The 17,569-nt window shown below is 40.2% G+C and overlaps 1 protein-coding gene across 1 annotated transcript; it reads left to right on the top strand.

Annotated features, from left to right (window-relative positions):
• Positions 1-722: 722 nt before the first annotated feature.
• Positions 723-17,369, top strand: LOC311263633 (C-signal-like). The gene is made up of 7 exons (XM_084363828.1): positions 723-912; positions 2,749-2,803; positions 5,414-5,610; positions 6,711-6,768; positions 8,857-8,975; positions 13,257-13,367; positions 14,513-17,369. The coding sequence occupies exons 1-7, from the start codon at positions 766-768 to the stop codon at positions 14,624-14,626; spliced, it is 801 nt and encodes a 266-aa protein (XP_084219954.1). The 5' UTR covers positions 723-765; the 3' UTR covers positions 14,627-17,369.
• The last annotated feature ends 200 nt before the right edge of the window (positions 17,370-17,569 follow it).

Genomic DNA, 17,569 nt, shown 5'->3' on the forward strand with positions numbered 1-17,569 from the left:
CTTATATACACTTAAATGCTCCATAGAGCTGAGGGGTCCATTTAAATGGACTGTGTTGATCTAAAAAATTGCCATGCAATTGTAATTGCAGCTACCAAGCATTTGGATTGACAAGATGATTACTCTTTCCTCAGCTGGCTGAGTGTGAGATGCTTCTGCACTCTGTTTGGCTGTCCTTAGTTAAAACAGTGTCCCTGAAGACAGGAAGAGGAAGAATTCTTTAGTTTCTGGCAGTAAGGTAACTTCATACGTCTACAACTCACACTTTCCACATATTCTTAGAGTTGACATCATCACAGCTCTTTCACTTTCTACTATTCATTTTCCACTCTTAGATCAGACATAGTATTTTGCACTGCACAGTTTTGAAATACTGCCTTAGTAAACAAGAACAAATCAGTTAATGAAAAAAGGGTGATTATGTGCTTTGTTAGCTTACTGACAGACAGATATACTTCAGTTCTGGAAGCATACAATGTCATTATGTAACTCCAACAGTGACTCTAGAGCGCTGGTGCAGACTGGTTGAAACGAAGATAATAAAAAGTAAGGTAAAGGTTGTCCAAATATGTAGTGCAACAGGTGACACACAGGGAAGTGAGAGACTTACTCCTGCCTTCTTGTGCAGTACACACCTACTATATAGTAAGTGCATGACACACACAGGACTAGCATTACAGCAACACTGTGCTTTCACACACATCCAGTCACTGTCACGAGAGAACAATCAGACGGCTCCTGAGCTTTGACAGTCGATAGGCTGACATGTCGGAGATACTGGCAGGCAACATTTTAGTGACTGGGACCAACAGAGGAATTGGTCTGGAGCTGGTCAAACAGCTGGCCCAGACGACAGTAGAGGGGACTCACATCTATGCCTGCTGCAGAGAAGCAGAGGGAACCAGGGCTGAGGTAAAACAGTCACACATGAGTACTTGACAAAATTCTCTGATCCACTGCTAACAAACACATTGCTGCTATTCACAGAAAGGTGTGGGGGCTGATTTATGTCTACGAGATGTGGACCCTGGACTCACTTACACGAGGAAAACTTTTAACAGCCTCTGTGTAGTCAAAGTGATTGTTGATCAATAGGAATGACTAAAGAATAAGTCGTCCAGGTGTGGAGAGATGTACAAAGTACTATTTGTTTCAACAGTTGTTGGAGGCTATATGATGCTTACTCTGTTTAAAATACTAAAATAGGTGAAGTTCTATGACTGCACCTTCCACAATATTAAAATTATTCAAAATATTCTATGCATTACTGTATATATTTTCCCCAAAACTAAATGTAATTGCAGTGTGGGATATGGTCAGTGGTTCACAAAGAGTCTCACTGTTGAACTGCATGTCAGGTGAGGGAGGTGATATCGGTTAGGCTAGAAAAACACTTTGGTTAAACACGGTTTGGTAAATTATTAAGAAATTACAGGTTTTAACGTACGTCACTCTTTGTTTATTAAATTCTTATCAGACAGCTTATCAACAAAACAACATCATCCGTCAGTGCTTTCCAAAACTGTTGGACAAACAAACACTGTAGTTAAGGTTTGGTTAGATTTAGGCACAAAAAACAGATTGGTTGGGTTTAGGGATTCAAATCTAGTAAAAAAAAAAAGGTATTTTAAGATTACAGAAACAATGTTTTGGGGCACTTGCTGAAACAACAATGCTATAGTTTAGGACAGTCTCATAAGGAAAATAAACAAACTACACAGTCAACATTTTATTGATATGTCCAGTATGGATATTTTGTATTGCATATTAGTTGTACATAAGCATCATCTTTGGGAGATTGGGTTTCTCCTCGACAAGCCTAAAGTTCATACAATTATGATTCAACAATATACTGTATAGTGATGAACTATAGGTTCTTTGAACCTAGATGGAATTGGTAACAAATGTTAGCCCTCATTTAACAAACTAAAGCACAGTGTTTGTGTCAATACATCTGTTAAAGGCAAATAAATCTAAATCTAACCTGTCTAATAAGACTAACAGCTAGAGAGGTCCTTTAGGGATAGGATGGATATTCCAAATTTAATCAGCAAATGTAAGTCAACAAGTCGTCGTGCCAGCATGATTTGATATTGCTGTTGGTGTTGTTCATCATAATTAATGTTGCTCCAGGACCATCATAGCATCCCACCAATCGTATTTTTGTAATGTCATAGGTTTGCAACTCGGGGGAGATGCACAGTTATCCTTTATAATACATTTAACATTGTTAAAGGGTCTATTTTAACCCAAACCATGTTTTCCTAAACCTAACCAAGATCTCCTGGGTGAGAGTCTCATCCATCCACTCATCCAATTGGCTGGTGCAAAAAGTGGACTTTGTAATTAGAAATGATGGTCCGGGAACACCATTTATTATGATGTTCTAGGAATATCCCCAACATGGGGGTATTAAATAGACTCCCATTTCCATGTAAATCATTTTAATGCAACAATCCAATATCTTATCCAGATCATTGAAACATACCAGTTTCTTCTGTGTCCAGTACAGCGATAAGTCCAGGACATGGACATGTCAGGCTAACAAAACGAGTGAAAGCTTAGGAAAACTGCAAGTCTTGGTCTGTCAAAATTTTGATTTGTAAATGGTATCCACACCAACTGTTGATCAGTAGAACAATGCGGGTCCATTGGTAGAAATGTGGTACAGCGCAAGATACAGCTAAGCATCAAATGAGCAGTGTATTTTGAAACTCTATGTCTCCCTCTTCTCTCTGTTCCCTCCAGGCCCTGAGAGCACTTTCCACTCAATGTCCTGGAAAGATCACTATAATTAAACTAGGTAAACACAACACACACAATATATCTGTGTAGATAATTACTCACTCTGACAAGAGCACACACACAGCCTTTCACCTGACATTCCCAGTGTCTATCTAATCTAATCTGTTTCTCTCTGCTCTTGTTTTTTTCACATAGAGCTAGGCTGGATACAAATTAACTTTGAACTGACCTTATTCTGGCCTGGCAGTAGACTGCTGGAACAAGCTCTGATGTTATATGATAAACAGAGAAACAGACTTAACATAGGTCTACTTACGGTTAGAGGGAAAGTCATCTCAAAGTAGTAGTAGTAGTTTACCATTCCTGAAAATGTATGTAAAATTATCCTGAAATTCCTATCCCAGTGTAGCCCAAAGTAAATTCAAAGCTGTTGTTGAACCATTTGGCGTACAGGCATGGTTTGGGGTTCTTGTTTTACCCAAATAGTCAGAAGTTCTGTAACTGCTTCCAGAAATTTGATCACACATAAATATTTGTATTTTTTTTCTCACCTGGATTTTATCAATGTAAAAATAAACCTGCAGATGACCTATACTGTAAATATCCCTCTTAGCTGAAAAACAAAACAGTGACTACCTCCTGAGCCACAGACGCCCCACTGCTACTACTTTGCAGCCACACCACTGCAAGACCTACATGCTTCATCGGTTTACTTTGTTAAACCGTATTCACTTGTTTGTTCGTCATTGAAATGGTTTGCATGGATTGGATCACAGGAATTGAAGTTTTCCAAGGATTTATTGAGTAGTTGTGTAAATCGCCTAGCAGTGGTTGTAGTGTCATGCAAATGTGCTGACGGCCTGCGGACAGGTCGTCAGGAAAATGAAGAGGTTACAAAGGTTTGCTAGTTAAACGGCAGGTAATCTGGGCACAAAGTGAGGCGCACAGCGCACAGAGGTGGTATTTAGACTCTGAATTATTCATGGGTGTGTTTTGGGCGGAACTTAAATCAAACTAATCCGAGTGACATCTTTTCCTTTAAGAGCCAGGTGTGAGTCCCTCTGTGTGTGGATCTCAGACCGTGGATCAGGCGGGACGGGTCATAAGAAGTATAATTTTGATCAATATCTGGTGGGATGAGAGGGTGAAATACGTCCTTAATGAGGAAAATATTAATGACATTACCTGCATCAATCAGAAACGTAATGGCTATCTCTCCATTAGCTGATAAACCTCATTAATTATTTAAAACTCTGACTCTGACTCGTTCCCTTTGGAGAGTTTAGAACTACAGCTTTTAGTTTCGCTGATTAAATGTGAAACGATATTTGTTACAGTACATTACTGTGTTCATGGAAATGTTTAAAATAACTGAAAGCAGCCTCTCAAATCATAAAGTCAGAGTGTATGAAAGGTGTGAACCCGCCTGTGTAGGCACATCTAATGCGTCCTTTAAATAGCAGGAAACAGACTGCACTTTTGACTTTCAACCAGCTTTTTGTTGGTCTATCCCAGTGAGCAAAGAGTGGTCTAGATCACGTCTTTTAGACATCATTTATGGACATCCAAGACGTCTAAAAGACGTCCTATGGGGAGCCAGAATGAACGTTTTTTATACGTCTTTTCTGGATGTTGTATAGGCGTTTATATATCGTTTATCCACTAATTCTGGCTGTCAATGGACGTCCAGATCATGGCCTGGCCATGTCAATATTCAGGCCATAATCTAGACATCCACTGACATCCAGAATTAGTTGAAAATAGACGTTCATACTGGCCATGACCTGGACGTCCACTGACATTGCCATCTGCTGTCTCCATTTGTACTTTGTAGAACGTTAATACTTTGCAGTGAGAAATAGTAAGCAAAAGAAAAAGTCTGGATGATAAAAGGTTGAAAAGACGCAGTCAACATGGGCTGTCTTTTCTTCAATGAGAACAGAAGATGAGATTTAAACTGTCTATTTTATTATCTGTCAACAGTGGTATGCTAGCTAATATTAGCCTGAAGGGCTAGGGTTGTTTATTGTTGCTCTAATTTCCACTGAAACACAGGGAAAGAGAGAAATGCAGAAAGTGGAAAGGCACAACAAGACACATGAATCTATAAAATAAAATGGAGAATACACTCACACAAAAGCTACAGACTAGTAAATAAATAATAATCAAGCCAGAAAAATAAAACTATTCATGGTGGAGTGCTGAGGATGAATTATGTTTAAATTGACTAAGGTCCTGGCTTATAGTCCTTCAATTCTTTAGAGAGAAGGGTCAAACCCTCTAGTCTCACAGCCTGAGGAGTGAAGCTGCTTTGTAGTCTGGTGGTACAGCAGCAGAAACTTCTGTATCTGTTGTCAGATGGCTGCAGGGTGAACAGACTGTGGCTGGGTGGCTGTTGTCTTTTAGTATCTTTGGGCTCTGTCCAGACATCTCACTTCACTGATATCACTGATGCTCTGTAGATGGTACCAGTAATGTTCTGGTGTTTTAATCACCCACTGTAGAGCGTTCCTGTCCTGGGCCGTGATGAACCATGCCAGTATGTAATGTTTCCAGTCACAATGCTATGATATATACAGTAAATCTCTGATTGGATCTGACAATCAAATGCCAATTCTGTAATTGGTTCTGTGAATGTACATTTCTGTATGTGCTTGTCTATCTGCAGACATGTCAGATGAGGACAGTATCTCTGCTGCTGTCCATGCTGTGAGCAGGCAGATTGGGGCTGATGGGTTGAACCTCCTCATCAACAACGCTGCTGTCAACAAACCAGCATCACCAGCACCTTTATCTGCCACTGGGAAAGAACACATGATGGAGGTGTATGAAACCAATGTGGTTGGACCATTTCTCCTTGCAAAGGTTGGTTTGTCTTACTGTTCTCTGCGCTTATAGTGTGCAGAAACACAGATACACTGTGACAAAGATGTTGTCACTAACGGACAGCACCTGGTAAAACACTCACACCTGGTTATCAGCACACACACACACACACACACACACACACACACACACACACACACACACACACACACACACACTCAGGTGTGATGATAGTGGGAGAAACCATGTTTGATTGAGTGAGAGGTAAATTGTGTTTATTGTTAACACTACATAGTTTATTTATGAGATTTCAGGGTGATGGTAAAGTATATTGTCATGGATTAAATTAATGTGCATGAATTACAGGAATGGTGAATTCTGGTGTTAAATGTGGGTTAATTGACTGAGAACAGTTGGTTGGTCTGGTGGGAGGGGCTGAGCATATATAAGCCTGTGGCCACCACTGGCCTCGAGAGAGCTGAATCAGTCTGAAGGTGGAAGGTACTGGACCAAAACCTGTGTGGTAATATGATTTTGGCCTTTTTCCTGTTTGCAGCAGAAGACGTAATTACGTAATTGTTTCTTTCTTCACATTTTTTTTGTTAATAAAAGCACCTCAAAGCACATCTGCGACTCCAGCCATCCATTCTTTATTTTTGAAAGAACCCTTTTTCTGACATACACACAGATGCAGGCACAAAGGCAGAAACAGATATCAGCATGTCAGGGTTAAAAAAGGGGGGACTGCTGCATTGCTTGCAACATCTGACCACAAGGAAACACCTACATGTCTGTTGTTTGCAATCATGTGTCTGTGTCGCTGCTGAGGTGTTACTGAACAAACAGTAACAGATTATCAGAAAAGAAAACTAAAAGACAGGAACAGGTTGCGGTCAACTAAGCACACGCAATGGTTATATTGTAAGGAATATACCCAAAATATAAAATATTTATCATACAATATATATGGTACATCAATTACATTGGTAAATTCAGATGGTATTAATACAAGTAGTTGAATCAGTTACCTGATAAAATACACTGTATAGATATACACACCACTTTCCTAATTCTGTATACTTTAAACACACTAGTATACATTTTCACTATGGTCAGTAAAGTATCACCTCTCTCTTCAGATGTTTCTTCCACTCCTCCAGAGAGCAGCAGAAAGGGGCTCACCTGAAGAGGAGACGGGTAAATATCTTTTCTTTTTTGCCATACTAGAATTTGTATCTCAGATACAGGCATTATGCAGAAATAAAAAATAGAGAATCAATGGTTTCATGCCCATTGCGCTGTACTATTCGACATGGATGTTTTTCATCAAGAACTGCAAAGAGGGGCAGGTTTTACATGTTTGACTGACAGCACAACAAAATTGCTGCAGTAGACCAGTAAAACGGCCAACTGTTTAGGGGGAACAAGGCTAGAAGGGGGAAGCGCTGCTGCAGCAACTCGGATTCCTTCTTTCAGAGTTTCAGAGTTTCAGAGCAACACAGTGCCCTGGATGAACCCAGATATGTTTTGTTGTGGATCTGAATGGTGCAGTGTGTGCTATCTGATCTGACTCTATGATCGTGTTCTAAATCTGCTGTTAATATGCCTCTGTCAAAGCCTGGCATTACTATGAACAGGTGAACAATAAAGAGACAGCGGGGTTTAGTACTTGTTGACTTATCAGTCAGGTTCAGGACAGTGTCCTGGACAAATAAACAACTGATGATATATTTATTTACATTTGCACTGCTGTATATATCCTAAATGCAATTCTCACTCCACAGCATTGTAAGCAAACCAAAAATCATCAGCCATTTGTCTTTTTTTGTCATTTGTTGCTACCGGTCACTGATTGTTACCTAGGAAAAAATGGTCAGCGGGCGTCACTGATTGTTATCATGGAAACACTTAGTGGGTGTCACTGATTGTTACCATGGAAACACTGGTCAGCGTTTATCACTGATTGTTACGATGGAAACAGTAGGTGTCACTGATTGTTACCTTGGAAACACTGGTCAGAGGGTGTAGCTAATTATTACCATGGAAACATGCAGTGCCTGTGTCAGACAATTATCAGCTGAGGGGATTGGGTTTTCACGAGTTGGCACTATTTTTACTTGGGCGTGGATTGGATGTTTTTTTTTCAGTAGATGTCTGTGTAGCAGGGAGAGAAACATTGTTTCCAGCAAGCTCCAGCGAAACACTAACCCCTAGATTCTATCAGGCCCCGTCTCTGATGCGTTACAATACGGTCACCAGAGCTAATCACGGCTGTTCCAGACAATGCTTATGTTTCCACCAGCTAAGCCATGGCATGTTTCAGCAGCATATATGTGCCAAGTCTGTTTTTGATGGAAGTGGCCCACAGCCACATCAATCTGGGCAAAGCAGATTGAGCTAGCCAGGAAGTCAGACAGCGTAATGGCATAGTGCATCCGGTCAATTTCCAACTGGTGGATGACTGCTCTACCTCCTGTCACGGTCACTAGGATCACTTACTGCGCTTGGAATGTAGTCTATATCTCACATTATCTGTGATTTCCTTGTAACTACTACGCAGATGAGTCAACAATGGAGGCATAGAAAGGGACTGTGCAATGTGACACTTGCTTCAAAGTACATTTGTGAGTTTGCTTTATTTTGCTGGAAAGACAGCTCATTTCACTCAGGGTGATCCATGTTCTGTGCTGGAGTTTCCAAGAAAAAAATCCCACACAGATACTCATTTTAGCCAGATCCTGCTCACATTAGACCGAAGACCATTTATTTCCTGAAGTGGAAATAAAATGATGATTCTGTTGTGTGCCGTGTGCTGTTTGAGTCGAATCAAGTCGAGTTGAGGTTCTAGGTTTAACTGCTGGATAAGTCAGGAATAAAAGTGTGGTATTATGTTATTAATATTTAATATTTCCAGATCATATCTTTACTTAAGTTAGTAAAAAAAAAGCCAATCAAGTTAGACGTCAGCTATGGTTGGGAATCAAACTGCTTGGAATGTAGTTATGTTTGTCCCACCAATGTACAGAGAGACAGATCGGTTCACAGTTAACAGAAGGTCAGCTTCTCACAGCTATCAACCACAGAAAACCTTTTATAGGGGCCCAGCAATGTTCTTAGTACCCTCCATACTTCAGATTCGACACCAGAGAAAAAGACACAAAAACAGAATGTAGACAGATTTCGTGAAGTCGGAAGAGCTTGAATCATTATTGTTTGTTTAGGTTTTCTTTTTCATGATGCAAGTCTCGCTCTCTCTCTTTCTCTCTCTCTCTCCTTCTCTTTCAGATGATAAAATGTCCAGCAGGAGGTCAGCCATCATCAACATCTCCACCCTCATCTCATCCATAGAGAAATGTCCAGAGACCTTCCCAATTGCACAGATGTACCCTTATAGGACAAGCAAGGTACTCTCAACTTGCACAAACTCTGAATTTGATTGACTAAAATAATCGTTTATGGTTAATTTTTAAATATTTACACTGTTGTTATTTTTTTGAATCTGCAAGATTTATCTCTGGAAGACTAACCTCGTTAATTTGTCTTTACCAAATAGGATCATACATAGGCTGCACTACACAGGACAGAGAAAGTGCAGGATCAAATTAACCACATTTTAGACACTGTTTCTCTTCATCTTTAAACTTATTTGCTTGATGTATCCTAAGTATTTTATAAGATAAGGCTGGTATTATTCTATATTTACGTTGTTACAAACAAGTCCCATGGAAAGACCAAAACCAACAATGTTTTAGTTTGTCTCTCAATATTCTGACTTCCCTACTGTTTATCGCTCTTGGCTCACAGCCCATTGGTTCCCTACTGAAGACATCCAGAAATTATTTAAAAACTCATAATATACATATGTTTATACAACAAAAGCTCAATAATTATATCGGAGCACTGTTGTTTATATCAAACATTACTCACACAGGAGGAAATAGCAGATTTTTTCTATTTTCAGTGTCAGATTAATTCACATTTGGTGGTCAAGTGAGTATTTGTGGCAGCAGGATGGTATTTGTGTGATATTGAGTCCATAAGCATGCAGTGTATGGACAATAACACAGGGAATATGACATCAGAATTTTAAATAAAAAAAAATATTGTGTGTAGGATTTGTTTAATGTTCTTTCTTTGCATTCATCATGTGCAGCTGAGTTTTAGTGTTTTTGACAAAATGAATAATGACAAGCAAACATGAGTAATTTTTAAAAAAGTGTGCACAAAATCAGAACTTAAGGTAAACCTTTTTAAAAATCAGCTATGAATAAAAACAATGAAGGAAACTCAAAGTTTGGGTAATTGTAAAATAGCAATTTAGGAACGGAATAGAAATGTGCTTGTCCAGGATGAAAGAAAATAATGTATGAGAAATTCTTCACGATGTGACCTTTCTTTATATGGCATATAATACTGCGGCCCAGAACGAGGGAAGCTGAAATAAAAACTTGATGGGAACATACCTTGACATGATTGTCAGAGCACCCTAAAGAATCTGATCACATAGATTTGACATGCTATGAATGACATATTTCTAATTAATGAACACTTTTAAATTCCTTTATTCTTTAAACTTTTATTCATAATTTTTTTTCCTGCCAACTTGATGGATAAAATGCAGATTTCAACAATAATAATCACTTTATTTGTATTTTTGACAACAATCTGTTATAAAGTGCTTTACATATAGGCTGAAGTCAAAGTCAAATCCAAAAGTACAAACAGGCATACATACAGTACATGCATACATCCCACATACCAACATACATCCATACACAAACACAAGCAACAAAACCAAGTTGCAGTGATAAAACAAATCATTTATTAAATAAGCAACAAACAGATGAAAACCCCCAAATAACCCCAAAATAATCAACAACAAACTGATGGATTGGCCAAAATAATAAAAAAGCCTTCCAGACCAATTGACCAGGGCCATCAGACTGGGGACTCATCCTGTACCCTTACTAAATGTAAGGAAATTAAGTCTAACAGAAACACTGTGGCGAAAATAGGACAACAGAATCCATTAGAAGAACACAAAAGAAAACTTAAAGGAATAGTTCACTCTAGAACGAAATTCAGTCATTATTGACTCACCCTCACGCTGATGAGAAATCCGGTGTAGTTTTTTATTCTTTCATTCGCGAGTCTCCCTCACACCCGCTCGCACTACAGAAGCCGTAGTCCGAAGCTGAAGTCCTCGGACATTTTTCTTTTTTCTTTCAAAGTTTCAAATCACTAGTGCAGGCTGATCCCTCTTGTGTTTGTGTGTCGCTCAGTCCCTCACAGCTGGATGTAAATACCAGTGTGTATCTATTGCGAGTTCTCATTGATCTTGTCTGGCACGGCTTCCGTAGTGCAAGGGGCTGTGAGGGAGACTCGTGCGCATGCGCGAGCGTGCCTCCAGGCAAATATAGTATAATGACTGTTTAGGCTATAAAAATGTACTAAATGATGTTGTTTCGAGTAAACTCTGGATGTCGCACTTCAGGACACCTGGATTGCAGCAGACGAGCAGTATGGAGGAATATTACAAAGTTTTTGTGTAGTTTTATGGACCTTTTTGTCTCGGGCACCATTGACGCCCGTTATATGGATTTTTGCTGCAGGACGGTACCCCCGCGGGTCTCCAGCTGCACTTTGAGGAATAAAAAACTACACCGAATTTCTCATCAGCATGAGGGTGAGTCGATAACGACTGAATTTCATTCTAGAGTGAACTATTCCTTGAAGATCACTACAGTGAGCCTCCTGACTGACTGAATGGCTGCTCAGGCCGGATGGCTGAAGGAAGAGAGGAAGAGCTTGGTGCCCTCTTACTGGTTAGCTTCAATCCACCAGGACCACTTCCACCTGGGAAAAAAGAGACAAAAAGTAACAGTCAACAGTTGCGCATTTTTACCAGCAGAGTCATTATGGGCAACTGTAACAGCAACAAACAAAGCCAACCAATCAGAGGTGTAGTAAGAAGATCAGCGGGATCCATAATAATACATCAGAGTTTGAGATGTTGACGACTGCTAGAATAAGGGCTCAGTAATTGTGTATGCAGGTGCAGGGCTATGCAATTATGTGATTAATACTGTCCTCACTAATACTGTCCTACTCGACCTACCTGCTGCATTTGACACAGTCAACCACCAAATCCTCCTCTCCACTCTGGCTGAACTTGGCATCACTGACTTTGCTCTAACCTGGTTCACATCATACCTGACAAATCGCACCTTTCAGGTCATGTGGAATGGCTCCTTGTCCAAACCCTGCTTTCTGGAAACTGGTGTCCCTCAAGGCTCAGTACTAGGACCACTTCCATTCTCACTATACACTAGATCACTAGGCTCTGCAATCAAATCACATGGATTCTCTTACCACTGTTACGTAGATGACACCCAACTGTTCCTCTCTTTCCCCCATCCTCCGACACCCATGTTGCAACACGCATCTCAGAATGTCTGACATCTCCCCTTGGACAACTGCGCATTACCTCAAGCTCAACCTTCATAAAACCAAACTCCTCTTCATCCTGGGGAAAGACTGCCCTCGCATGGACCTGTCAGTCACTGTCGAGGACGTCACAGTATCGCCTTCATCGACTGTGAGGAACCTGGGTGTAATCCTCGAAGACAGACTATCCTGCACCCCCAACATCACTGCTGTGGCCCAATCCTGCAGATTTGCCCTCTACAACATCCGCAGGATCCGGCCTTTCCTCACAAAGGACCCAACGCAACTCCTGGTCCAAGCACTGGTCATCTCCCGCTTGGACTACTGCAACTCGCTCTTGGCTGGACTCCCAGCCTCTGTGACTAAACCGTTGCAGCGTATCCAGAATGCTACAGCGTTTTCAATCTACCCAAATTCTCCCATGTGACCCCCCTCCTCCGTGACCTCCACTGGCTTCCTGTTGCGGCCCGCATCAGATTCAAGATGATGGTATTGGCCTTCAAGTCCGTCAATGGAACTGCACCCGTCTACCTCCAAACACTGGTCAGACCACACATCCCAGCATGAGCACTTCGCTCCACTACATCAGCTGGCCGGCTGGTACTGCCATCGCTGACAGCAAACAAAGGTTGCTCAGCGAAGTCATGACTGTTCTGGCACCTCACTGGCCATCTTCCGCAAAAGACTCAAGACTCACTTGTTCAGACTTCACCTCGACCCCACATAGCATGACTCCCTTCCATGAAGTGAACCATTTCAGTACAGTACCAGATATGCCAACCACAGTTCAATAATATATCAATTAAGATGGAATGAACAATGGTATCAAAGGCAGTGGATAGGTCTAAAAGAACTAATATGTAGAGTTCATCATAGCTACATGCATAAGAATGTAATCTGTGACTTTTAGCAGAGCTGTCTCAGTGAAATGTTTTTGACGGAAACCAGATTTAAATTGACAGCTTTTTTAAGAATTTTAGAAACAAAAGTAAGTTTGGAAATGGGTCTGGAGTTAACTTACTGGGTGGCATCTAGGGAGGGGTTTGTTTAAACATGAAAATAGCTGAATTTGACAAGCAATCATTAACACATTTGCTTCCATTCACATTTTTGTGAATAGTTTCAGAAACCTGTATCCCCCTGTAAATTATGGTAAAGAATAATATAAGGAGTATGATTTTTAAATAGAGGAATTTTTGAAAAACAAAGTTTCTTTCCTTTCGGCTGATGGCCACCAGGCAGCACTGAATATGCTGACTCGCTGTCAAGCTGAGGACTTCAAGATACACAACATACTGGTGACAGCAATCCATCCCGGCTGGGTCCGCACCGACATGGGTGGAAAAGAGGTGAGTTGGTGGAGAGTTCAGAGAGAAAGTGCTATAGGCTCTTTAAATACATGAAGGTAAAGGTCAATGCAACATGGAAGGTGTATTGATCAGTGCCCAATCAAGCACAGTGTCAGGTGTAATTTTGTTTGATTGAACTTTTCTTAAAAGCTACAAGCCTCAATACCACAGACCAGCAAATTGGCCACTTTTGAACATCATGTTTGAAGGGGCACTGCACTTGTATCACTAATCCAAAACATATACATATAGTAATGTTGTTGATGAAGGTTATCAGTCATCCAGGTCATCCAGGTCCAGGGGTCATTTTTCTGCATTGAGTACTTTTACTTTTAATACTTTTGGTGCGCTGCGTCAGTGAAACTTATTTACTTTTACTTCGGTAACATTCTCACTGCAGCACTTTTACTTGCCATGCATTTTTTACAGCATGGTGTTTCTACTTTTACTGAAATTACGTGGTGCAGTACATCACATTATGAGTTACAGCCTCCATGTTCTATGTCTGGTCATCAAGTCTTCATGGATTCTGACTGTTCAGAAGCATATTTCTCCACGCTGGTCAATTTTGCTCCTCTGCTCTTTTTTAATTAGCGTACACTTAGAGCTGATTTTTAGAATAACCTCATGAATTGAAGTTAAAAGTACAACATTTTATCATGGGTGCTGAAATGAATCAAGCAACGCGCTCAGTGCACTTCCGCCTCCTGTGTGTCCCTGGCTTGTCATGAGGGCAGAAAAAAAGTACTGGCAGCTAATTGGTTTCAAAAAAAGGTGCCAGTGCGCAAGAAAAATTACACAATGCCAAATTAAATTGTAAGTTTAAGCACTGATAATAATTATAAGTGCTATATCATAGACTTGAAAGTCCAGTTGCCTACGATATAGCACTTACCTTCATCAACTTCCCACTGATAATTATATAAAAGCGAACATTACAGGTAACAAAATACTTTTACATTTTGAGCTTCCTGGCCTTCCATATAATAGACCCTGGATAGTTAGTCCCACTTTTCCCAGCATTATGATGCCCCTGTATATAGGTCCTGCTTTACATGGTTTCTGAGTAAGAGGGAAGAAATGGATAATGCAGTTGTTTTATTTCTGATGACTTTCCTCTTTCTTGTGTTTGTTGTCTACCCTAGGCTCCTTTGACCACCCAGGACAGCGTACTTGGCATGCTCAGTGTGATGTCATCCCTCACCAACAAAAGCTGTGGGAAGCTTCTGGACTGGCAGGGCAACATAATCCCCTGGTAGCAGTCACCAAGACAACCACACCTGGCCTACCAGACTAATGATTTTTTGCATATAAATATAATTAACAAATAATTATCAGAATAACGGTTTTGTATATAAATATATATAAATATATATATATTTAAACAGACTTAATACGTAATTAATAAAGACCAGATACCAGAATAACTATTTTTGCATATAAATATGATTAACAAAGACATTTATACCAGGGTGATGCTGCCATGGCAACATCCACCCTTTTCATTTCATTTCAACTCCCTGCTGGGTCCGCACTGACAAGAGAAAGTGCTGTAGGCTCTTTAAATACATGAATGTAAAGGTCAATACAACTATGTCCTGGCAGGTGAATGAAGTCCTTCGTAGAGTGACTTAGAGCTGTGCGATATTACGATATATATCGTAGTGCGATATAAAAATGTCTACCGTAGGATATAACCCTCTGTTTTTTATATCGTAATTTTAACATGTAGGCTACTTGTTTAGCACTTTTGCTACACTAACGTTAACGTACACTACGGTTGTGATTTAATATGCCGTGCAAAGCATAACTCAACGTCGGAATGACCGTTGGATATCCAAATTGAGTTCAAAACAAGTTCATTGTATGAAGGCGAATGTAACTGCATCAACACTACTGCTTTGTGGTAGCATTTTTACGTCACCTGCAAGGACTCGTTACGGCATTGGTCGCTCGGTAGTAAACAGAGGCAAAGCAGCATGAAAGATGAAAATAACGTTACTAGAAACGTTACATCAGACGCGAATACAGAAGCAGAACCCCAAGAAGATTTGGTGTGGGCTATATATCGTTATCGGGATATAAAATTTTGTCCATATCGCACAGCAGTGACTTCACATCGGGGAAATGCATCAGTCTGATTATTGTAATTTTTAAAAAATTGTTTCAAGCTAAAATGAGGCTTCAGCACAAATTAAATGGGTATCTTCCATAGTCACATTTGTTTTATGATCATTTTGCTCTATGTTTCATCAGAAAATGTCCCTGCTGAAGTGTGGCAGAGGGATACATCCTGGTAGTTGCACATAAGTTTGCTGCCATTGAGTAAACCTACTCAACTGCCAAGAATAAGATACCCAGTTGAGTGAGGAAGAATACTTTATTAAACCCCTTGGGAAAATAACATTTTTCACTCAATTGTTATTTTTACACACATTTACCCGAGGCCTGAAATACACACATGAACACACAGGACCTACACACACGCACTTGTTGGGGGAAGGCATTAGAACACCTAACTGTGGGCAGTCAGGTGCCTTGTTCAATGGCACCTTAACAAGGTGCCTTGTTCGATGCTTTGTTCAAGAGCACCTTAATTAGTGCCCAGGAGGTGAACACTCTGTACTGACTGGTCAGTGAGGGTCTTCAACTGCCCCCTTCAGTTCCCAAGCTATGTCCCCACAGACTGAGCTACCGCTGACCCAACTCAGACTGCTGAAGCCTCATATTTGCTTTGGCATAACTTTGGAATTAAGGGAGGAATGTATATTTAATGTTTTTGTTTTCATGATGCGCTGTCAAATCTTGCATAAAGCAGTAATGTATGTGTAACTACGTTATTCACCACACTGAACAAAAAAGCCACATTAGTTGTAGCACCTTAGCTTCTTCAACAAGCCACCAAACAAACATTTGCAAGGGGAAAGAGCACTGCTAATGTCAGTTTGCAGCCTATGTAAATTTAGTAATTTGACTGTACAGCTGCTGCACATTTAACAGCATGTAAAGGTACCTGTAAATGTCAGTTGGGTCCAGTCAGATGCTAGTGTGATACTTACTCTGCAAAATCATATAGGATGCGGGATACTAATGCATATGCACTCAATGTAGCTGGTACTGTACTTTGGATTTACAGTATTCCTTGCTATAGTAGACATCTGGACATGTGCCTGTCTAACAGTTTGGCTGCATGTGTTTTGGACAGAATAATGGAGTAGAAGTGTGTTGTCAAATACTCTAATACTTTTACTCAAATAATATTCATATGGGTGGCTTTCACTTCACTTACCAAAGCAATATCTATAATACAATATCTTTTTACACTAACTATAACACTGTGATCTTCACTATCATACTGCATACCCTCCCTCCCACCAGAAAAATTCCAAGGGGTAGTGGTTGAAATCTCCCCCTATGAAATGGGACAACCCTTCAACCCTCATACGTCATCAGTTGATGATGGTGCTTACGGACTTTCCAATATGGCGCCTTCCGCTGTGGTGATTTCTCTTGCATCACTGTGGCAATCCTGGTATTATCACAATGCAATGCTATTGCTATTTTTTTTATGGAGATTGAAAGCATGGACACTCACAATTCAACCACAACTACTGGCTGCTAATGTTAGCAGTGCTTTGTATACATATACATTTTCACATACACATTTTCTTACTGCTTTAGATGAATAAACTCTTTAAAAATCCTCTGGATTAGCTGTAAAATGCATCGTCACAAAGCTGAAAACGGGCTGTTCTTCTGACACGATGAAAAGATGACTTTTTTACAGATAAGTGGTGGTCACGGGACAGCCCCACTACAGACGTATGGTACTATGTTACTGTAACACTGACAGTATTCGTACTTTTGAAGGATATGAATACTTCCTCCACCACTGTTTGTCAGAGCATTGTTCATGATGTAGAAACACTGTTCTACCAGGGCTTTGCTGCTAGGTGAACTGTTTGTATTATAGTGATAATTTAACACTAGTGTTGATGCAGATGTATGAATCACAGAGCTGATAGAGACTAGCTAATGTTAGGGGTCTGCTAGCTAGCTTTAGCAAACTTCAGTAATGTGAGGCCTGTGGCAAACTTTTGCAAGGTGATGTTAGTTTTTCTAACATTAGACATTCATCTAGTATTGTAGTGCATATAGTTAACAAATTCAATACCTTGAAACAAGATTATAATGGCATCTCT

This window comes from Pagrus pagrus (genome assembly GCF_965226575.1).
Source record: "Pagrus pagrus genome assembly, chromosome: 10".
Classification (NCBI taxonomy): domain Eukaryota; kingdom Metazoa; phylum Chordata; class Actinopteri; order Spariformes; family Sparidae; genus Pagrus; species Pagrus pagrus.